Raw genomic sequence first — 25,252 nt, 5'->3', positions numbered from 1 at the left:
AGGAATAATGGTCTGGGGTTTTTCATGGTTTTGGGCTAGGCCCCTTAGTTCCAGTTAAGGAAACTCTTAACCCTACATTATACAATTCAATTCTAGACGATTCTGTGCTTCCAACTTTGCGGCAACAGTTTGGGGAAGGCCCTTTCCTGTTTCAACCCTTTTCTTATTCAGCATGACAATGCCCCTGTGAACAAAGGGAGATCCATACAGAGATGGTTTGTTGAGATCGGTGTGGAAGAACTGACCTGCACAGAGCCCTGACCTCAACTCCATCGAACGTCTTTGGGATGAATTGGAACGCCGATTACGAGCCAGACCTAATCAGCCAAAGTCAGTGCCCGACCTCACTAATGCTCATGTGGCTGAATGGAAGCAAGTCCCCACAGCAATGTTTCCAACATCTAGTGGAAAGCCTTCCCAGAAGAGTGGAGGTTGTTAAAGCAGCAAAGGGGGGGGACCAACTCCATATTAATACCCATGATTTTGGAATGAGATGCTTTACGAGCAGGTGTCCACATACTTTTAAAAAGAGACCCTTTAGTCGAACGCAGAACAATGCTAACTGTGTTACTAGACCATCGACTGTCAAACGTTAGATGTAGCTCCGTTCTTTGTAGAAGAAGAAGACCCCCTTGCCATGACGACGGATGGATGGGGTAGAGGTTAATGGCGCGATGACAACATACATGACCAAAAGGCTGAAATGGACAAATCCACTAATTTGAAGGAGGGGTGTCCACATAATTTTGTGTGTATACAGTGGGGGGGAAAAGTATTTAGTCAGCCACCAATTGTGCAAGTTCTCCCACTTAAAAAGATGAGAGAGGCCTGTAATTTTCATCATAGGTACACGTCAACTATGACAGACAAAATGAGGAAAGACAAATCCAGAAAATCACATTGTAGGATTTTTTATGAATTTATTTGCAAATTATGGTGGAAAATAAGTATTTGGTCACCTACAAACAAGCAAGATTTCTGGCTCTCACAGACCTGTAACTTCTTCTTTAAGAGGCTCCTCTGTCCTCCACTCGTTACCTGTATTAATGGCACCTGTTTGAACTTGTTATCAGTATAAAAGACACCTGTCCACAACCTCAAACAGTCACACTCCAAACTCCACTATGGCCAAGACCAAAGAGCTGTCAAAGGACACCAGAAACAAAATTGTAGACCTGCACCAGGCTGGGAAGATTGAATCTTCAATAGGTAAGCAGCTTGGTTTGAAGAAATCAACTGTGGGAGCAATTATTAGGAAATGGAAGACATACAAGACCACTGATAATCTCCCTCGATCTGGGGCTCCACGCAAGATCTCACCCCGTGGGGTCAAAATGATCACAAGAACGGTGAGCAAAAATCCCAGAACCACACGGGGGGACCTAGTGAATGACCTGCAGAGAGCTGGGACCAAAGTAACAAAGCCTACCATCAGTAACACACTACGCCGCCAGGGACTCAAATCCTGCAGTGCCAGACGTGTCCCCCTGCTTAAGCCAGTACATGTCCAGGCCCGTCTGAAGTTTGCTAGAGTGCATTTGGATGATCCAGAAGAGGATTGGGAGAATGTCATATGGTCAGATGAAACCAAAATATAACTTTTTGGTAAAAACTCAACTCGTCGTGTTTGGAGGACAAAGAATGCTGAGTTGCATCCAAAGAACACCATACCTACTGTGAAGCATGGGGGTGGAAACATCATGCTTTGGGGCTGTTTTTCTGCAAAGGGACCAGGATGACTGATCCGTGTAAAGGAAAGAATGAATGGGGCCATGTATCATGAGATTTTGAGTGAAAACCTCCTTCCATCAGCAAGGGCATTGAAGATGAAACGTGGCTGGGTCTTTCAGCATGACAATGATCCCAAACACACCGCCCGGGCAACGAAGGAGTGGCTTCGTAAGAAGCATTTCAAGGTCCTGGAGTGGCCTAGCCAGTCTCCAGATCTCAACCCCATAGAAAATCTTTGGAGGGAGTTGAAAGTCTGTGTTGCCCAGCGACAGCCCCAAAACATCACTGCTCTAGAGGAGATCTGCATGGAGGAATGGGCCAAAATACCAGCAACAGTGTGTGAAAACCTTGTGAAGACTTACAGAAAACGTTTGACCTGTGTCATTGCCAACAAAGGGTATATAACAAAGTATTGAGAAACTTTTGTTATTGACCAAATACTTATTTTCCACCATAATTTGCAAATAAATTCATAAAAAATCCTACAATGTGATTTTCTGGATTTTTCTTTCTCATTTTGTCTGTCATAGTTGACGTGTACCTATGATGAAAATTACAGGCCTCTCTCATCTTTTTAAGTGGGAGAACTTGCACAATTGGTGGCTGTCTAAATACTTTTTTTCCCCACTGTGTGTGTGTGTGTGTATATATATATATATATATATGTATGTATATATATATATATATATATATACATATGTATATGTATGTGTGTGTATATTCACGAGCGCTCCAATGTATAAATGTTTTGAAAGTTTAAAACAAGTAAAAGTTCATTAACATTTCATAAATGTATTCCTATATTGTTGTGTAACGCATGAACTACCAGTGATGAGTTAATATTGTGTAAAAATAGTTTATACCGGGTGATGCAATGCTAGGTTGGCTATTTTAGCTAGGCTAACATTAGCTAGCTAAGCTAGCACCAAAGCTAGCACAGTGTCTGGATCTTCCCAACTTTCTCAACTGCAGTTTCAGATGAGCAGCACTCAGTGAGTCAGTGCTCACCCTAGTGAAACAATCTCTAGTGCCCCTAATGAAACTGCAGAACGGGACCTACCTCTTGCATGTCAATATTAGACTGGGAAGAATTTACATGCGCGACCTCACCCTATCTGCAAGCATGACCAATGGCATAACACCTTATTGATATGTAGATTCAACCAACCAATAGGAATACATATTTCTGCAGTGTCAAGTGGAAACATAACCAATCCTCTTACACCTACACAAGATAATAATAATAATAATAATAATAATAATAATATAACAATAATAATAATAATATAATAACAATAATAATAAAATATATAATAATATAATCATAATAATAATATAATAATACTAGAATAATAATAATAAAAACATATATAATAATGATAATAATATAATAACAATAATAATAATAAAATATATAATAATAATAATCATACTAATAATAATAATATAATAATAATAAATGATATAATAATAATAATAAAATATATAATAATAATAATCATACTAATAATAATAATATAATAATAATATAATAATAATAAAATATATAATAATAATTATTATTATAATATAATAATATAATAATAAAATATATAATCATAATCATAATAATAATATAATACTATAATAATAATAATAATAATAATAATAAGAAGAAGAAGAAGAAGAAAAACATATAATAATGATAATAATATAATAATAATAATATAATAAAAAAATATATTATAATAATAATAATAATATTATAATAACAATAAAAAAACAATAATAATAATAATATTAGAACAAAAAAAAAATATATATATATATAATAATAATAATAATACAAATATATAATAATAATATAATATAATAATATAATAATAATAATATGCCATTTAGCAGACGCTTTTATCCAAAGCGACTTACAGTCATGTGCGCTTACATTTTTACGTATGGGTGGTCCCGGGGATCGAACCCACTACCCCGGCGTTACAAGCTCCGTGCTCTACCAGCTGAGCTACAGAGGACCACACGACGCGTCACAGTAGGTCTTCTTTGTTTATGAAGAGATAAAGATCTTAGTCTTTTTGTATCATTAAAACAGTTGCAGGGTCGCCCCAGGGTGACATTCCCTATTAAAACAGTAGCAAGGTCCAGTGTAGCTCAGTTGGTAGAGCATGGCGTTTGCAACACCAGGGTTGTGGGTTCGCTTCCCACGGGGGACCAGTATGAGAAAAAAAAATGATGCACTAACTGTAAGTCGCTCTGGATAAGAGCGTCTGCTAAATTACTAAAATCAAGGTCCCCCCAGGGTGAAATTCCCTAATAAAACACTTGCAGGCTGCTATATGGACACGCCTGGTGCCCAAATTGATGACGTATGTCGCGAAGCTGAGAATCGAGTGGAAATGAATGGATACTGTATACGCGCTCCGGTATCATTTGGGTGGTAGCAGATTGAACAGTCTATTGCTGGTCTATTCTCCCCCTCCCCTCCCCTGTCTTAATATTATTTCTCTCTTCCTCTCCAGGTGTAGTTTTCTCGTGGTTGCTGTGTGGAGCCTGCCGCCACACACCCAGTCCTCAACAACGACGGCTTTTGCTTGCATCTTCCAGTGCTTCTTCTGTCAGCAAGTTCAGCAGAGCTGCTCCTCGTCCACCTCTAGCCCGGACGCCGCAGCCAATCACAGCCCAGAGCCCCGCCCATGTGACATGGTGAAGATGACCAAGTCGAAGACGTTCCAGGCCTACCTGCCCTCCTGCCATCGCACCTACAGCTGCATACACTGTCGGGCGCACCTGGCCAACCACGATGAACTCATCTCTAAGGTAGGCACACCTGGCCAACCACGATGAACTCATCTCTAAGGTAGGCACACCTGGCCAACCACGATGAACTCATCTCTAAGGTAGGCACACCTGGCCAACCACGATGAACTCATCTCTAAGGTAGGCACACCTGGCCAACCACGATGAACTCATCTCTAAGGTAGGCGCACCTGGCCAACCACGATGAACTCATCTCTAAGGTAGGCGCACCTGGCCAACCACGATCAACTCATCTCTAAGGTAGGCACACCTGGCCAACCACGATGAACTCATCTCTAAGGTAGGCGCACCTGGCCAACCACGATGAACTCGTCTCTAAGGTAGGCGCACCTGGCCAACCACGATGAACTCATCTCTAAGGTAGGCACACCTGGCCAACCACGATGAACTCATCTCTAAGGTAGGCACACCTGGCCAACCACGATGAACTCATCTCTAAGGTAGGCGCACCTGGCCAACCACGATGAACTCATCTCTAAGGTAGGCACACCTGGCCAACCACGATGAACTCATCTCTAAGGTAGGCACACCTGGCCAACCACGATGAACTCGTCTCTAAGGTAGGCACACCTGGCCAACCACGATCAACTCATCTCTAAGGTAGGCACACCTGGCCAACCACGATGAACTCGTCTCTAAGGTAGGCACACCTAGCCAACCACGATGAACTCGTCTGTAAGGTAGGCACACCTAGCCAACCACGATTAACTCGTCTGTAAGGTAGACACACCTGGCCAACCACGATGAACTCATCTCTAAGGAGAGGGGGGCTGGGAGTGCGCGCACGCACACACACACACACACACACACACACACACACACACACACACAGAATCAATCAAGTTGTTTACTAGGGAACATGTCCAGAGCTCTAGTAGCTAGCCACCTAAGCTGATTACCCAGCGAGCCAAAGATAGTCAGTCTCTGAACTCCACCCATGTTGTCAACATCTATTAGCCTCCTTTATGGACGAGCTTTGCAGACTACCTACCTGCAGACTACCTACCTGCAGACTACCTACCTGCAGACTACCTACCTGCAGACTACCTACCTGCAGACTACCTACCTGCAGACTACCTACCTGCAGACTACCTACCTGCAGACTACCTACCTGCAGACTACCTACCTGCAGACTACCTACATGCAGACTACCTACATGCAGACTACCTACCTGCAGACTACCTACAGTGCATTAGGAAAGTATTCAAACCCCTTCCCCTTTTTCAACATTTTGTTACGTTACAGCCTTATTCTAAAATGGATAAAATAAAAATATAATCAATCTACCCACAATACCCCATAATGACAAAGTTAAAACAAGTTTTTAGAAATGTTTGCCAATTGATTCAAAATAAAAAACAGAAACACCTTATTTACATAAATATTCAGACCCTTTGCTACGAGACTCGAAATTGAGCTCAGGTGCATCCTGTTTCCATTGATCATCCTTGAGATGTTTCTACAACTTGATTGGAGTCCACCTGTGGTAAATTCAATTGATTGGACATGATTTGGAAAGGCACACACATGTCTATTTAACGTTCCACAGTTGACAGTGCATGTCAGAGCAAAAACCTAGCCATGAGGTCGAAGGAATTGTCCGTAGAGCTCAGAGACAGAATTGTGTCGAGGCACCGATCTGGGGAAGGTTATCAAAAAAATGTCCTCAGCATTGAAGGTCCCCAAGAACACAGTGGCCTCTATCATTCTTGAATGGAAGAAGTTTGGAACCACCAAGACTCTTCCTAGAGCTGACCACATGGCCAAGCTGAGCAATCAGGGAGAAGGGCCTTGGTCAGGGAGGTGACCAAGAACCCGATGGTCACTCTAACAGAGCTCCAGAGTTCCTCTGTGGAGATGGGAGAAACTTCCAGAAGGACAACCATCTCTGCAGCACTCCACCAATCAGGCCTTTATGGTAGAGTGGCCAGACGGAAGCCACTCCTCAGTAAAAGGCACATGACAGCCCGCTTGGAGTTTGTCAACAGGCACCTAAAGGACTCAGACCATGAGAAACAAGATTCTCTGGTCTGATGAAACCAAGATTGAACTCTTTGGCCTGAATGCCAAGCGTCACGTCTGGAGGAAACCTGGTACCATCCCTACGGTGAAGCATGGTGGTGGCACTATCATGCTGTGGGGATGTTTTTCAGCGGCAGGGACTGGGAGACTAGTCAAGATCGAGGGAAAGATGAACGGAGCAAAGTACAGAGCACTCAGGACCTCGGACTGGGGTGAAGGTTCACCTTCCAACAGGACAACGACCCTAAGCACACAGCCAAGACAACGCAGGAGTGGCTTTGGGACAAGTCTCTGAATGTCATTGAGTGGCCCAGCCAGAGCCCGGACTTGAACCCGATCGAACATCTCTGGAGAGACCTGAAAATAGCTGTCCATCCAACCTAACAGAGCTTGAGAGGATCTGCAGAGAAGAATGGGAGAAACACCTCAAATACAGGTGTGCCAAGCTTGTAGCGTCATACCCAAGAAGACTCAAGGCTGTAATCGCTGCCAAAGGTGCTTCAACAAAGTACTGAGTAAATTGTCTGAATACTTACGTATATGTGATTTATTTTTCTTTTTTGAATAAATTTGCTAAAATGTCTAAAAACCTGTTTTTGCTTTGTCATTATGGGGTATTGTGTGTAGATTGATGAGGGGGGGAAAAACAACTATCAATTTTAGAATAAGGCTGTAACCTAACAGAATGTGGAAACGGTCAAGGGGTCTGAATACTTTCCGAATGCACTGTATATCTACCGCAACCCTTTTCAAACATAGAACGCAGCTTCAGTAACGTGTCGATAGCCACAATTGATCACGTTTCAGACTATTTTAAAAAGTGTCGCATCAGGTCTGTACCTTTTTCATACAGTAGAATTCTGCTCCAGCATAAAATGTTCTGCATGGTTTCCCTGACAACAGTAAACGTGGCCGATTTGATGTACTGCTGTGTTGTGTTTTATGGTAAGGTAGCTAGATGTGTTTTATGTCTACTAATTGTCTTGGTAAGTCACAGTATTTAACACATTTGAAAGTACTTTTTTTAAGAGAGACTGGTCTGCGCGCAGCAGCTCCAGATTATTTGATTGACAGTTCTGGTTACCTAGTGGACGGACTTTAGTCCTGCTTCAGAAGCAGCATTTACAGACAAGTAAAATGAGAAGGTTTCGTCTTGGCATAAAAAAAAGAGAATAAACTGGATGAGTTCCGTTCGAGACTATCCTACACACTTGATCTGAAGAACTGTCTATGTTTCTCAGAGTAGTGGCTGAACACGATCAATATAAATCTAGCTGGTTTTTCTATGCATCGGCAGGACAGAACGGCAGCGTCAGAGAAGCTCAGGGGAGGGTGTGTGTGTGTCCCCTGCTCTCTAATATTAAGGAAGTCTCCAGGTTCTGCTCGCCTGAGTTAAAATACCTCATGATAAGCTGTAGACCACACTATCTACTAAGAGTTTATCTATATTTTTCTTGGCTGTCTATTTACCACCACAAACTGATGCTGGCACTAAGAACACACTCAACAAGCTGTATAGGGCAATAAATCAAATCAAATGTTATTTGTCATATGCGCCGAATACAACCGGTGTAGACCTTACAGCCAAATGCTTACTTACAAGCCCTTAACCAACAATGCAATTTTAAGAAATTAAGAGTTAAGAAAATATTAACAAAATAAACTAAAGTAAAAAAAAAGTAACACAATAACGAGGCTATATACAGGGGATACTGGTACTGAGTCAATGTGCAGGGGTACAGGTTAGTCGAGGTAATAACGAGGCTATATACAGGGGATACTGGTACTGAGTCAATGTGCGGGGGTACAGGTTAGTCCAGGTAATAATGAGGCTATATACAGGGGGTACCGGTACCGAGTCAATGTGCGGGGGTACAGGTTAGTCCAGGTAATAATGAGGCTATATACAGGGGGTACCGGTACCGAGTCAATGTGCGGGGGTACAGGTTAGTCTAGGTAATAATGAGGCTATATACAGGGGGTACTGGTACTGAGTCAATGTGCGGGGGTACAGGTTAGTCTAGGTAATAATGAGGCTATATACAGGGGGTACTGGTACTGAGTCAATGTGCGGGGGTACAGGTTAGTCTAGGTAATAATGAGGCTATATACAGGGGGTACTGGTACTGAGTCAATGTGCGGGGGTACAGGTTAGTCTAGGTAATAATGAGGCTATATACAGGGGGTACTGGTACTGAGTCAATGTGCGGGGGTACAGGTTAGTCTAGGTAATAATGAGGCTATATACAGGGGGTACTGGTACTGAGTCAATGTGCGGGGGTACATGTATATAAGGTGTATGTAAACTTCCGACTTCAACTGTATGTACATTTATTTAGCAACGCTCACGCACACAACACGGGCGGCGTGGTTAGCATGTAGTGCCCTCCAAGCTCTTCACTAAGCTAAGGATCATGGGACTGAACACCTCCCTCTGCAAACTGGATCCTGGACTTCCTGACGGGCCGCCCCCAGGTGGTGAGAGTAGGCAACAACACATCCGCCACGCTGATCCTCAACACGGGGGCCCCTCAGGGGTGCATGCTTAGTTCCCTCCATTACTCCCTGTTCACCCACGACTTCATGGCTGCGCACGACTCCAACAACATCATTAAGTTTGCCGACGACATGACATGACAGTGGTAAGCCTGATCACTGACGACGATGAGACAGCCTATAGGGAGGAGGTCAGAGATCTGGCCGTGTGGTTCCAGGACAACAACCTCTCCCTCGACGATGAGACAGCCTATAGGGAGGCGGTCAGAGACCTGGCCGTGTGGTCCCAGGACAACAACCTCTCCCTCAACATGATCAGGACAAAGGAGCTGATCCTGGACTACAGGAAACGGAGGGCCGAGCACGCCCCCATCCAAATGGAGGGGCTGTAGTGGAACAGGTCGAGAGCTTCAAGTTCCTCGGTGTCCACATCACTAAGGAATTGTCATGGTCCAAACACACCAACAAAGTCATGAAGAAGGCACGACAATGCCTCTTCCCCCTCAGGAGGCTGAAAAGATCAGATCCTCAAAAAGTTTGCAGCTGCACCATTGAGAGCATCTTGACTGGCTGCATCACCGCCTGGTATGGCAACTTCTTGGCATCTGACTGCAAGGCGTTACAGAGGGTAGTGTGTACGGCCCAGTACATCACTGGGGCCAAGCTTCCTGCCATCCAGGACCTCTGTACCAGGCAGTGGCAGAGGAAGGCCCTAAAAATTGTCAAAGACTCCAGCCGCCAAAGTCATAGACCGTTATCTCTGCTACCATATTACTGAGGGTACTATGGTGTTGAATGCTGAGCTATAGTCAATGAACAGCATTCTTACAAAGGTATTCCTCTTGTCCAGGTGAGATAGGGCAGTGTGATGGCGATTGCATCTTCTGTGGATCTATTGGGGCGTTAAGCAAATTGAAGTGGGTCTAGGGTGACAGGTAAGATAGAGGTGATATGATCCTTGACTAGTCTCTCAAAGCACTTCATGATGACAGAGGAGAGTGCTACAGGGCGATAGTCATTTGGTTCAGTTACTTTTGCTTTCTTGGGTACAGGAACAATGGTGGCCATCTTGAAGCATGTGGGGACAGCAGACTGGGAAAGGGAGAGATTGAATATGTCCATAAACACACCAACCAGCTGGTCTGCGCATGCTCTGAGGACGCGGCTAGGGATGCCGTCTGGGGAGGCAGCCTTGCGGGGGTTAACATGCTTAAATGTCTTAATCACGTCGGCCACAGAGAAGGAGAGGCCACAGTCCTTGGTAGTGGGCCTTGTCAGTGGCACTGTGTTATCCTCAAAGCGGGTGAAGAAGGTGTTTAGCTTGTCTGGAAGTGAGACGTCGGTGTCGGCGACGTGGCTGGTTTTCCTTTTGTAGTCCGTGATTGTCTGTAGACCCTGCCACATACGTCTTGTGTCTGAGCCGTTGAATTGCGACTCCACTTTGTCTCTGTACTGATGTTTTGCCAGTTTAATTGCCTTGCGGAGTGAGTAGCTACACTGTTTGTATTCTGCCATATTCCCAGTCACCTTGCCATGGTTGAATGCGGCGGTTCGTGCTTTCAATTTTGCGCGAATGCTGCCATCTGTCAACGGTTTCTGGTTAGGGTAGGTTTTAATAGTCACAGTGGGCACAACATCACCTATACACTTCCTGATAAACTCAGTCACCGCCGCCATCTTTGTCGGAGCCAGGTTGATTTACAGTAGACCCAGAAATAGAGCTTAACCCTCCCTCTGTAGCCCCAGAAATAGACGAACTCTTTCTCCCTCTCCCTCCTGTCTGTTGGGTAAAGGTGTCTAACACTCTGCAGTGCTGACCCAGATCCCTCAGTCCAAGCTGAAAGGTCGTCCTCCCTTGTGTCCGCACACACACACACACACACACACACACACACACACACACACACACACACACCTTACATAATCAGTCTTTCATATACAATGCACTCGCACCTCACAGAGGCATGCAGTGAGTATGCAGACACTTTTATGCATACATCAACCAGGTATAGGTGTTCAGTCTTTATGTTAATGCTGAGTGTTGGCCTGGAATGCTGGGTAAGCTGTGGCCCAGTCACATTACCTGTCCTTTATTTTTTTTTAAATGCACCTTTATTTAACCAGGTAAGCCAGTTGAGAAAAGTTCTCATTTACAACTGCGACCTGGCCAAGATAAAGCAAAGCAGTGCGATAAAAACAACAACACAGAGTTACATATGGGGTAAAAAAAACATAATGTCAAAAAATACAACAGAAAATATATATACAGTGTGTGCAAATGTAGCAAGTTATGGAGGTAAGGCAATAAATAGGCTATAGTGCAAAATAATTACAATTAGTATTAACACTGGAATGATAGATGTGCAAAAGATGATGTGCAAATAGAGATACTGGGGTGCAAATGAGCAAAATAAATAACAATATGGAGATGAGGTAGTTGGGTGGGCTAATTACAGATGGGCTGTGTACAGGTGCAGTGATCGGTAAGGTGCTCTGACAACTGATGCTTAAAGTTAGTGAGGGAGATAAGAGTCTCCAGCTTCAGAGATTTTTGCAGTTCATTCCAGTTATTGGCAGCAGAGAACTGGAAGGAATGGCGGCCAAAGGTGTTGGCTTTGGGGATGACCAGTGAGATATACCGGCTGGAGCGCAGACTACGTGTGGGTGTTGCTATGGTGACAAATGATCTAAGATAAGGCAGGGATTTGCCTAGAAGTGATTTATAGATGACCTGGAGCCAGTGGGTTTGGCGACGAATATGTAGTGAGGGCCAGCCAACGAGAGCGTACAGGTCACAGTGGTGGGTAGTATATGGGGCTTTGGTGACAAAACGGATGGCACTGTGATAGACTACATCCAATTTGCTGAGTAGAGTGTTGGAGGCTATTTTGTAAATGACATCGCCAAAGTCAAGGATCGGTAGGATAGTCAGTTTTACGAGGGCATGTTTGGCAGCATGAGTGAAGGAGGCTTTGTTGCGAAATAGGAAGCCGATTCTAGATCTAACTTTTATAATAATATAATATGCCATTTAGCAGACGCTTTTATCCAAAGCGACTTACAGTCATGTGTGCATACATTTTTACGTATGGGTGGTCCCGGGGATCGAACCCACTACCCTGTTGTTTTTATCGCACTGCTTTGCTTTATCTTGGCCAGGTCGCAGTTGTAAATGAGAACTTGTTCTCAACTGGCTTACCTGGTTAAATAAAGGTGAAATAAAATAATAAAAAAGTCTCTCTGTCTGTCTCTCTGTCTCTCTGTCTGTCTGTCTGTCTGTCTGTCTGAATGAATGCGTGCACCGCGCTACTTTTCTGAGGTTCCTTCATGTGATCTAACGTTTCCTTCTTTTCTCTGTTCCAGTCATTCCAAGGCAGCCAGGGGAGAGCCTACCTCTTTAACTCTGTGTAAGTATTAAACGCCCCTCTTTAACTCTGTGTAAGTATTAAACGCCCCTCTTTAACTCTGTGTAAGTATTAAAAGCCTACCTCTTTAACTCTGTGTAAGTATTAAACGCCCCTCTTTAACTCTGTGTAAGTATTAAACGCCCCTCTTTAACTCTGTGTAAGTATTAAACGCCCCTCTTTAACTCTGTGTAAGTATTAAACGCCCCTCTTTAACTCTGTGTAAGTATTAAAAGCCTCTCTTTAACTCTGTGTAAATATTAAAACCACTTGTCTATATTGGTCCAAGCTGCAACAATTTCTGATATCAAAACTACAGTGCCTTGCAAAAGTATTCATCCCCCTTGGCGTTTTTCCTATTTTGTTGCATTACAACCTGTAATTTAAATGGATTTTTATTTGGATTTCATGTAATGGACATACACAAAATAGTCAAAATTGGTGAAGTGAAATGAAAAAAATAAATAACAGAAAAGTGGTGCGTGCATATGTATTCACCCCCTTTGCTATGAAGCCCCGAAATAAGATCTGGTGCAACCAATTACCTTCAGAAGTCACATAATTAGTTAAATAAAGTCCACCTGTGTGCAATCTATGTGTCACATGATCTCAGTATATATACACCTGTTCTGAAAGGCCCCAGAGTCTGCAACACCACTAAGCAAGGGGCACCACCAAGCAAGCGGCACCATGAAGACCAAGGAGCTCTCCAAACAGGTCAGGGACAAAGTTGTGGAGAAGTACAGATCAGGGTTGGGTTCTAAAAAAATATCAGAAACTTTCAACATCCCACGGAGCACCAATAAATCCATTATTAAAAAATGGAAAGAATATGGCACCACAACAAACCTGCCAAGAGAGGGCCGCCCACCAAAACTCACGGACCAGGCAAGGAGGGCATTAATCAGAGAGGCAACAAAGAGACCAAAGATAACCCTGAAGGAGCTGCAAAGCTCCACAGCGGAGATTTGAGTATCTGTCCATAGGTCCACGTTAAGCCGTACACTCCACAGAGCTGGGCTTTACGGAAGAGTGGCCAGAAAAAAGCCAACACGTTTGGTGTTCGCCAAAAGGCATGTGGGAGACTCCCCAAAAATATGGAAGAAGATACTCTGGTCAGATGAGACTAAAATTTAGCTTTTTGGCCATCAAAGAAAACGCTATGTCTGGTGCAAACCCAACACCTCTCATCACCCCCGAGAACACCATCCCCACAGTGAAGCGTGGTGGTGGCAGCATCATGCTGTGGGGGTGTTTTTCATCGGCAGGGACTGGGAAACTGGTCAGAATTGAAGGAATGATGGATGGCGCTAAATACAGGGAAATTCTTGAGGGAAACCTGTTTCAGTCTTCCAGAGATTTGAGGCTGGGATGGAGGTTCACCTTCCAGCAGGACAATGACCCTAAGCATACTGCTAAAGCAACACTTGACTAGTTTAAAGGGGAAACATTTAAATGTCTTGGAATGGCCTAGACAAAGCCCAGACCTCAATCCAATTGAGAATCTGTGGTATGACTTAAAGATTGCTGTACACCAGCGGAACCCATCCAACTTGAATGAGCTGGAGCAGTTTTGCCTTGAAGAATGGGCAAAAATCCCAGTGGCTAGATGTGCCAAGCTTATAGAGACATACCCCAAGAGACTTGCAGCTGTAATTGCTGCAAAAGGTGGCTCTACAAAGGGGGGTGAATAGTTATGCACGCTCAAGGTTTCTGTTTTTGTCTTATTTCTTGTTTGTTTCAAACAAAAAAATATTTAGCATCTTCAAAGTGGTAGGCATGTTGTGTAAATCAAATGATACAAACCCTCCAAAAATCCTTTTTAATTTCAGGTTGTAAGGCAACAAAATAGGAAAAATGCCAAGGCGGGTGAATACTTCCGCAAGCCACTGTATCTCTAACATCCTTAACCAAACACCCAACCTTATGCCTAAACCTAACCTTAAATAGAGCTAATTTCTCTCTCTCTCTCCCTCCCTCAGTGTGAACGTGGGCTGTGGGCCAGCCGAGGAGCGGGTTCTCCTAACAGGTTTACATGCCGTCGCTGACATCTACTGTGAAAACTGTAAAACCACTCTGGGCTGGAAATACGTATGTCACCTACCTACCTACTGCACCTACCGCTCAAACAAAATGGCACCTACCTACCTAATACACCCACCGCTCAAACAAAATGGCACCTACCTACCTAATACACCCACCGCTCAAACAAAATGGCACCTACCTACCTAATACACCCACCGCTCAAACAAAATGGCACCTACCTACCTAATACACCTACCGCTCAAACAAAATGGCACCTACCTACCTAATACACCTACCGCTCAAACAAAATGGCACCTACCTACCTAATACACCCACCGCTCAAACAAAATGGCACCTACCTACCTAATACACCCACCGCTCAAACAAAATGGCACCTACCTACCTACTACACCTACCGCTCAAACAAAATGGCACCTACCTACCTACTACACCTACCGCTCAAACAAAATGGCACCTACCTACCTACTACACCTACCGCTCAAACAAAATGGCACCTACCTACCTACTACACCTACCGCTCAAACAAAATGGCACCTACCTACCTACTACACCTACCGCTCAAACAAAATGGCACCTACCTACCTACTACACCTACCGCTCAAACAAAATGGCACCTACCTACCTAATACACCTACCGCTCAAACAAAATGGCACCTACCTACCTACTGCACTTACCGCTCAAACAAAATGGCACCTACCTACCTACTACACTTACCGCTCAAACAAAATGGCATCTACCTACCTACTACACCTACCGCTCAAACAAAATGGCACCTACCTACCTACCTACTGCACTTACCGCTCAAACAAAATGGCACCTACCTACCTACTACACCTACCGCTCAAATAAAATGGCACCTACCTACCTACTACACCTACCGCTCAAACAAAAGGGCACCTACCTACCTACTACACCTACCGCTCAAACAAAATGGCACCTACCTACCTACTACACCTACCGCTCAAACAAAATGGCACCTACCTACCTAATACACCTACCGCTCAAACAAAATGGCACCTACCTACCTACTGCACTTACCGCTCAAACAAAATGGCACCTACCTACCTACTACACCTACCGCTCAAACAAAATGGCACCTACCTACCTACCTACTGCACTTACCGCTCAAACAAAATGGCACCTACCTACCTACTACACCTACCGCTCAAACAAAATGGCACCTACCTACCTAATACACCTACCGCTCAAACAAAATGGCACCTACCTACCTAATACACCTACCGCTCAAACAAAATGGCACCTACCTACCTACCTACTACAAGGCAGGCTCACACTTAACCTTTAATGGCAGTTAAAAATAAGTCACAGCTTAAATCAACCCAACCCACAAGTCTACAGCAATCAACATACAGCACTAGACGTTGTCTCACTGTTGTCACATTCTTAACGCCCGGCACCACACCCTAATATGGATTTGTTTTTCTCTTAATCATATCACAATCAACTTTTTACCAGTTGAATGTAAACACAAATAATACTTTTTTTGTATTACAATATTTCTGAAATATTTTATTAAAACATGAAAATGAGGCGATATCTCATTAAATGAATGCATATTTGCATACGACGCAATTAATTTTTCTGGACACTGAATGAAGTCAGCCTGAATAAATAAAATAAAATATTCATTTTGTTAGACACTTTTCATCTTTCTATCTGTAAAATACTAAAGATGTATGTAAAAATGCATTTTTCCAAATAAAATGTTATCTAGAATAAAAAATTTACAACAAATCAACAATCCCCTCTTGGCAAGTCTGGAGAATATACACTGAACAAAAATATAAACGCAACATGCAACAATTTCAAAGATTTTACTGAGTTACAGTTCATTTAAGGAAATCAGTCAATTGAAATAAATTCATTAGGCCCTAATCTATGGATTTCACATGACTAGGAATACAGATATGCATCTGTTGGTCACAGATACAATGCATACGGAAAGTACCTTATTTACATAAGTATTCAGATGCTTTGCTATGAGACTCGAAATTGAGCTCAGGTGCATCCTGTTTCCATTGATCATCCTTGAGATGTTTCTACAACTTGATTGGAGTCCACCTGTGGTAAATTCAATTGATTGGACATGATATAAAAGGCACACACCAGTCTTTATAAGGTCCCACAGTTGACAGTGCATGTCAGAGCAAAAACATTTTAACATTTAACATTTTAGTCATTTAGTGAGTGCATATATTTTCATACTGGCCCCCCGTGGGAAATGAACCCACAACCCTGGCGTTGCAAGCGCCATGCTCTACCAACTGAGCTACAGGGGACAAAAAAAAAAACAAGCCATGAGGTCGAAGGAATTGCCCATAGAGCTCAGAGACAGGATTGTGTTGAGGCACAGATCTGGGGAAGGGTACCAAAACATTTCTGCAGCATTGAAGGTCCTCAAGAACAAAGTGGCCTCCATCATTCTTAAATGGAAGAAGTTTGGAACCACCAAGACTCTTCCTAGAGCTGGCCGCCCAGCCAAACTGAGCAATCGGGGAGAAGGGCCTTGGTCAGGGAGGTGACCAAGAACCCGATGGTCACTCTGACAGAGCTCCAGAGTTCCTCTGTGGAGATGAGAGAACCTTCCAGAAGGACAACCATCTCTGCAGCACTCCACCAATCAGGCCTTTAGGGTAGAGTGGCCAGATGGAAGCCACTTCTCAGTAAAAGGCACATGACAGCCCACTTGGAGTTTTCCAAAAAGCACCTAAAGGACTCTGACCATGAGAAACAAGAGTCTCCGGTCTAATGAAACCAAGATTGAACTCTTTGGCCTGAATGCCAAGCATCACATCTGGAGGAAACCTGGCACCATCACTAAGGTGAAGCATGGTGGTGGCAGCATCATGCTCTGGGGATGTTTTTCAGCGGCAGGGACTAGGAGACTAGTCAGGATCGAGGGAAAGATGAACGGAGCAAAGTACAGAGAGATCCTTGATGAAAACCTGCTCCAGCGCGCTCAGGACCTCAGACTGACGCGAAGGTTCACCTTCCAACAGGACAACGGCCCTAAGCACACAGCCAAGACAATGCAGGAGTGGCTTCGGGACAAGTCTGAATGTCCTTAAGTGGCCCAGCCAGAGCCCGGACTTTAACCCGATCACGCATTTTTGTGTTCGTTGTCCATAGCTTATGCCTGCCCATACCATAACCCCACAGGCCACCATGGGGCACTCTGTTCACAATGTTGACATCAGCAAACTGCTCGCCCACACGACGCCATGTCTGCTATCTGCACGGTACAGTTGAAACCAGAATTAATCTGAGAAGAGCACGATTCTCCAGTGTGCCAGCGGCCATCGAAGGTGAGCATTTGCCCACTGATGTCGGTTACGACACCAAACTGCAGTCAGATCAAGCAGATGAGCTTCCCTGAGACGGTTTCTGAGAGTTTGTGCAGAAATTCTTCGGTTGTGAAAACCCACAGTTTCATCAGCTGTCCGGGTGGCTGGTCGCAGGTGAAGAAGCCAGATATGGAGGTCCTGGGTTATACGTGGTCTGCGGTTGTGAGGCCGGTTGGATGTACTGCCAAATTCTCTAAAATGACGTTGGAAGCGACTTGAATGAACATTCAATTCTCTGGCAACAGCTCTGGTAGACATTCCTGCAGTCGGCATGCCAATTGCAGGCTCCCTCAAAACTTGAGACATCTGTGGCATCGTGTTGTGTGACAAAAACTTCACATTTTAGAATGGCCTTTTATTGTCCCCAGCACAAGGTGCACCTGTGTAATAATCATGCGGTTTAATCAGCTTCTTGATATGCAACACCTGTCAGGTGGATGGATTATCTTGGCAAAGGAGAAACGCTCACGGACAGGGATGTAAACACATTTGTGCACAACATTTGAGAGAAATAAGCTTTTTGTGCGAATGGAAAATTTCGGGGATCTTTTTTATTTCAGCTCATGAAACATGGGCCCAACACTTTACATGTTGCGTTTATATTTTGTGTTCAGTATATCTAAGGATAAAACTACATTTGGTAAATGAACTTCTGAAGCTGAGGAAAATGAGTTGGCGTGTGGAGAGAGTCTGACTTTCGGCCGTTAAAGACGAGACTGAATTAAGATTCCAAAAGCCAATTTAGACCCAATCACCATTCCAATGTAGTCCAGTTTGTAACATTCTCTATGAAATGGGCTTTGAACTTATGTGTACTTTAATGTTACTGAGCTTTGAAATGATTGATGTATGTCCATTTTAAAGTGGTTAAAATTCATATAAATGTTGATGACGGTCGTGATAAACTAAAGAAAATATACATTTTCATTAAGTTTGACTTTTGTATGTCAACTTTTTGAAAATAGTAATTAAAATGGACCAAAATACCAACAAATCAAAACATTTATGCAAAAATGTCATTTCAGCTTGTGGTGCCTGGCCTTAAGGTCACAGGAAATCTTCAGTTGAAATTGTTGATTGTTTAGTTGAAAGCATCAGCAGAACGGTATGACCTGGTTAGCAATAATACATTCTAAAGCCCTGCATGGTGACGTCAGACTAATGTTTTGTTGTTGTTGTTGTTGTTGTTGACTAACAGCATGTTGTGTTGCAGGAGCATGCGTTTGAGAGCAGCCAGAAGTACAAGGAGGGGAAGTTCATCATCGAGCTGGCTCACATGATCAAGGACAACGGCTGGGAGTGACATCCGGCCCTTTAATGACCTCTGACCTATCAGAGCTCTGGATCTATCAGACTTCACAGAGCGACAACCAATCACCGTCAACCACCCACCGTGCCGCCCCCTCCTAACACACACACACAGTCCCTGCTGGTTGTGAAACTGAACATGATGCTGTTGAACTGGAGAGAGGAGCAGACTATTGGGTTGGGCTTTTTCTTTTTTCTTCTTTTTTTTTGTAGTAATTTAGCGACTTAGTTAATGAGTGCATACATTTTTTTCACACTGGCCCCCCGTGGGAATCGAACCCACAACCCTGGCATTGCAAGCGCCATGCTCTACCAACTGAGCTACACGGGGCCCTTCAGTGAAGACCATCTGATCTCACCAGCCAATGACGGACAGCTGGACTTGAATTGACTCCTCCCTCCTCAACCAGGCCCCACCCACCTCACTGGCGTTGGCGCTTAGTTACACGGCTGCCATGGCGATGTGAGAGAGAGAGAGAGAGGGGATAACATTCTACTAACCTCTTCCTCCTCTTGACCCGGGGAACAGGAGGAAGAGGAAGTGGAGGAGTTGAGTTGTTGGGGTGTTGCGGGGGGGGGACGGGAACAGTGGGGGGTTCGGGGGGGGACGGGGTCGCACAGTGGGTGGGTAATTTTGTTCCCTCCTTGTGTTTTAATCTTTGATTCGTGATGTTTTATTTGTCGATATCTTTTTCAGTCTTTGTTGTTTAATGATGACTTCAGTGTGGGACGTCCCGGTAACACCACAAACGCACCCCGAGCAGAGCAGCAGGGATAGACGATATTATATATATATAGATAGATGTGATTTATCCAACAGCATTGTGGCTGGCTCCATATAGCAGCAGTATTATATCTGTAGTGTTTTATCCAACAGCATTGTGGCTGGCTCCATATAGCAGCAGTACTATCAGAGAAGGTTTGACAGAGGGAGGAGATAGAGGAGGGAGAACTATGGCTGCCTTCCAAATGGTACTCTATGCCCGGGTGCACGACCATATTGGACCCTGGTCTAAAGTAGTGCACTGTGGTGGGATTAGGGTGCCGTTTGGAACGCAGATTAGAACAGGCTGGACAGGAGAGGAAGGTCCGGTTCACATCAACCACAGAACACACCCACGCATCATCTTGTGTTACAACCTGAACTAAACCATATTACACGTATAGATTCTATTTATAGATATGTGATATACATTTGTATGGACATTTATTATCATGCCTGCATATATATATATATATATAGGTAACCACCAAAATAAAGGAAACACCAACATAAAGTGTCTTAACAGGGCGTTGGGCCACCACCAGCCAGAACAGCTTCAATGCACCTCGGCATAGATTCTAGAAGCGTCTGGAACTCTATTGGATGGATGCGACACCGTTCTTCCACCAGAAATTCCATCATTTGCCGTTTTGTTGATGGTGGGGGGGGGGAAATTGCCGTCTCAGGTGCTGCTATTCAATTGGGTTGCGATCTGGTGACTGAGACGGCCATGGCATGTGGTTTAAATTGTTTTCATGCTCATCAAACCATTCAGTGACCGCTCGTGCCCTGTGGATGGGGGCATCGTCATCCTATGGGGGGCATAGCCATGGTAGCCAAAATAATGGCCTGCCCAGCATTTTTATACATAACCCTGATCATGATGGGATGTTAATTGCTTAATTGAAACACCTGTGTGGAAGCACCTGCTTTCTATCCTTCATTTACTCCAGTGTTTCCAATATTCTGGCAGTTACCTGTACATATACTGTATAATGTATTTTATGTATATAAGCAGCATGTCTACTAGTGTGTTGCCCACCTCTACACAGTGGCAGTGCAGTTACTTTGTTTGCATTTTGCAGAGGCCTTTGGTTCATAGGTTTAGAGGCAAAAGTCTGTCTGTCTGTCTGCCTCTTTTAAGGCCTTTCCGCCTATGATTGAAAGATTGTATGAGATGCTGAATGATATTGAGGGTTGCTGGCTAGATCTTCTCCCTACAGTTATTAGATCAATGAAATATCGCTGCTTTACTTGTTCCTACGCTTGCCCAATCGGTGATCCTACCTAAATCAAGGGTCTCCACCCGATTCACTTTAAATCTAAAGATCCTTGTCACTTTGAACATCATTGGCATGAACAATGTTCATTTTCCACAGAAAACTAAATAAACATGTTCATTGCAATTCTTTGCTGCTATTAGAGAAATGCAATCCTTCAACCTTTCCCTTTGTTCTGGAGATCTTTTTTTGCACTTTATGCCTGGCGCTGTCTGAGACAATCTGAACGGTTGCTACGGTAGTTTATCTCTCAATGTTCTCCTCCTCCTCGTTAGTTTGCCTCTAAAGCTGAATGAATCTTGTGCCTCTTCAAAAAAAGATCCTCCTTCTCTTTTCGCCTGACTTCTCCTGTGTTGTGCCGTGCATAACTCTAAACTATGAGTCCCCCAAACGCTATAATCTTGACGTGTGTCGTAGCAGGTTGGGGGGTATTTTAGAATCAGCTGTGATTGCTCACATCGTTATTAACGTGTAAGACAAAAGACAATGCAAACCTGACAGAGTTGGATAGTTAGAATATATAAAAACCAGTACAGTACAGACCTGTTACACTCTGTACATAGAGTAGCAGGACAGTACAGACCTGTTACTGTTTATTTCTCCCTCTCTAACAGCGATCTGGGGGCTTGACGGCCAGCTGGTCTTTTTCTCCCAGCGATCTGGGGGCTTGACGGCCAGCTGGTCTTTTTCTCCCAGCGATCTGGGGGCTTGACGGCCAGCTGGTCTTTTTCTCCCAGCGATCTGGGGGCTTGACGGCCAGCTGGTCTTTTTCTCCCAGCGATCTGGGGGCTTGACGGTCAGCTGGTCTTTTTCTCCCAGCGATCTGGGGGCTTGACGGCCAGCTGGTCTTTTTCTCCCAGCGATATGGGGGCTTGACGGCCAGCTGAAGAGTTTCTTTAGAAACCTTATTATTTTGCTCTGTGTGTGTTTAGGTCCCACGGGGTAAAAGGGCCCTGGTTTGGCCTCTGGGGGCTTAATTGCTGAGCTCTGTAGACTGTAGAAGGATAGGGGGAGCTGGATTCTCCCTCCAACTACGGAACAGAAGAGCGTTGACCAAGACTCTTTCCAACAATCAATCTCCCCTGTATACACTCTCTCTCCTCTCCCTCGCTCTCTTTTATCCAACTAGCACACAGGAAAACAGTCACCAGTGTCACCGTCAGTTTATACCAAATATAATGTTGTTACCAGATTCTAGAGAACTGGTGTCACAGCTAAAGCTAAAAGCCAATCAGACAGGTGTCATGGATGCTGTTTGTTAGCACTTCGGACTCCTGGAGATTCAAACCGCTCATACAAAACCAAAACCAATCCAGGACCTGTCAGGTGTGAGGCCTCAGTAGTTCTCTAGAAGGTTCTGAATCATTCTGTAGAAGGTTCTGAAATTGTTCTGTATTCTGGAACTTCTTTCAAAAAATGTCAAAGGCAGTCATTTGCTGCTAAAGATGATTGTTTATTTACCCTGATATTGTGGTTTTGATGACACTGGCTCCGACTTCTGACGTTGTTTTAGATCTGTAGGAGATATTATCACAGGCTGGGTCCCCAATGGCACCCTAATCCCTACATAGTGCACTACTAATAAAGTAGTATAGGGAATAGGGTGCCATTTGGAACGATAAGATAAGTATTGGAGATGTTATTATCCCAGAGAAGAGATGATTAGACTATATGATAGGTATACAAAAGGAAAAGATTGTAACGTTTGAAAATGAGTTGGGGCTGTTAAAATAGGTCTAAAGCTTGTTGTATTTGTAATGGCTGTATTAAGTCGTGCCTGGTTCTCATTTTCTTTCTTCAAAACATGATATATGCTTTTTTTATTTTTACTTGACTACATTTCTTTGCATTCTGTCTGTTTGTTTCACTGTATTGTAAACTATCAGATATCACAATAAACTTTAAATGGCATTAGACTGGGGATTGTGTGTCTTTCATAACCTATTCAACAGCTACATGAGAACGGTGAGTAGGCCACACTGTAACGGAAAACTCATTTATACAGTTATTTGATTTGATTTGATTTGATTTGATTTTGGGTATTAACAGTAAAATACTGTAAAACATTTTAATGCAGCATACTGTAAATTATGATGCATGGTGGGAATTTCTTGGGGGCGGGGAAAGAATTTCCATACCGTACTTTATTTTTGGAGCGCCAAAAACCTTTGTGCATGGTATTGTTGTTTCTGGCTCATTAGCAGGCCTTGCCATATTCGTTGCACCGGTTAACTCCTATAGTGGTTATAGTGACCCATCAGTTTAACATTTATAGGGGACAGATTGGAGTGGCAGCAAGTCTTTACCCTTAAATGGTTGAGTATTTTGCCATGTCCTTTTGGTCTGTTTGGCCCTGTACTCACTGCCATTTTGGAAGCTTTTGTTAAGGTGATATAAAACAGCAAATATTTATTAATATGATATGTCTAAACACAATACCTAGCATCCAACCTGCTTGCACCAATCCCTTGTAATTACAGTAAAAAAAAAAAAGTCCCCTCAATGAATTCCATTATGATTACGGTAGCATTTAAAAAAATTGTATTATGATTTTTACAGTATATTACAGTATATTTTACGGTATTGTACTGTGTCATTACACAATACTTTCTTTGCTACAGTATTTAGATTACAGTAGATGTACCGCTATATGAAATTCAGTAACTTACAGCGCCCTCCACTAATACCCTTGTTAAATATAAGCAAAACGGCTGTGGAAAAAACGTCTTTATTGTTCGTCCTCTTGGTCTTTCATTCAAAATATTCACACAAATCTAACCTTTAACTAAAGTAAAATAATTGAAAGAAAAAATAAATTCTCATCGTGAAACAAATATTTTTCTCAAATATATGTGTGCCACAATTATTCGCACCCCCTTCATTCAATACTTTGTGCAACCTGGAGACTTTCTGACCCCAAGACCCAACTACCGTCTGCAATTCTCCAGCTGGGATCCTTGGAGATTTTTTGGTCACATGAACCTTCCTCCTCACTGTGTGTGTGGGATCAATATAGACACACGTCCTCTTCCAGGCCGATTGTTAACATCTACAGTTGCTTTAAGCTTCTTAATTATTGCCCCGATAGTGGAAATGGGCATTTTCAACCATTGAGCTATTTCCTTATAGCCATTTCCTGATTTGTGCAGCTCAACAACCTTTTGTCACACATCGTTACTGTATTCTCGGGTCTTTCCCATAGTGATGGATGACTATGGGAACTTGGCCTGTGTGTCACCTCATATTTATACCCCAGTGAAACAGGAAGTCATGGCTTACCACTTTAGTGTTCCTAATCACTCAGGTGAACTTAAAAATGTAAAATATGAATGGGAATATACTTCAGTTAGATTTTACTCATATTCATTTCTAGGGGTGACAATAATTGTGGCACACATGTTTCGGAGAAAAATATTTTGTTCATTTATTTCACATTCATTTTTTTCAATCATTTTACTTCAATTAAAGGTTAGGATGTTTGTGAATATTTTGAATGAAAGACCAAGAGGATAAACAGCAAAGACATTTTTTTCACACCCCGTTTTGCTCATATATAACAAAGGGTGCCAATATTAGTGGAGGGCGCTGTACTTTTGTTTCTACAAGCCCATCAGACTGCAGAACAGGTCTGACAACCTGCTCTGATTCGCCGCACCTTAGCACACATGCACACAGACCAGTGGAGACTGCGTCAACCTCTCTCTTTAATCTAACTTTTAATGGATGATGCGATGGAAGCTATCAAATCATTCTGAATTGATTTCGACATCCCAGAAAAGACAGTAGAAAGTTCCATATGTTCAGCACATCGTTACTGTATTGCCTTACCTCCATAACTTGCTACATTTGCACACACTGTATATATATTTTCTGTGGTATTTTTGACTTAATGTTTTGTTTTACCCCATATGTAACTCTGTGTTGTTTTTATCGCACTGCTTTGCTTTATCTTGGCCAGGTCGCAGTTGTAAATGAGAACTTGTTCTCAACTGGCTTACCTGGTTAAATAAAGGTGAAATAAAATA

General features: G+C 43.3%; 1 protein-coding gene across 1 annotated transcript; it reads left to right on the top strand.

Moving 5' to 3' along the window:
- The first annotated feature begins 4,326 nt into the window (after positions 1-4,326).
- On the top strand, positions 4,327-19,739 carry ypel1 (yippee-like 1). The gene is made up of 4 exons (XM_084181438.1): positions 4,327-4,542; positions 12,424-12,467; positions 14,447-14,555; positions 19,090-19,739. The coding sequence occupies exons 1-4, from the start codon at positions 4,426-4,428 to the stop codon at positions 19,177-19,179; spliced, it is 360 nt and encodes a 119-aa protein (XP_084037564.1). The 5' UTR covers positions 4,327-4,425; the 3' UTR covers positions 19,180-19,739.
- Positions 19,740-25,252: the final 5,513 nt, after the last annotated feature.

Source organism: Coregonus lavaretus (assembly GCF_964263955.1).
Source record: "Coregonus lavaretus genome assembly, chromosome: 17".
Taxonomy (NCBI): domain Eukaryota; kingdom Metazoa; phylum Chordata; class Actinopteri; order Salmoniformes; family Salmonidae; genus Coregonus; species Coregonus lavaretus.
This window is presented reverse-complemented; position numbering and strand designations above follow the sequence as displayed.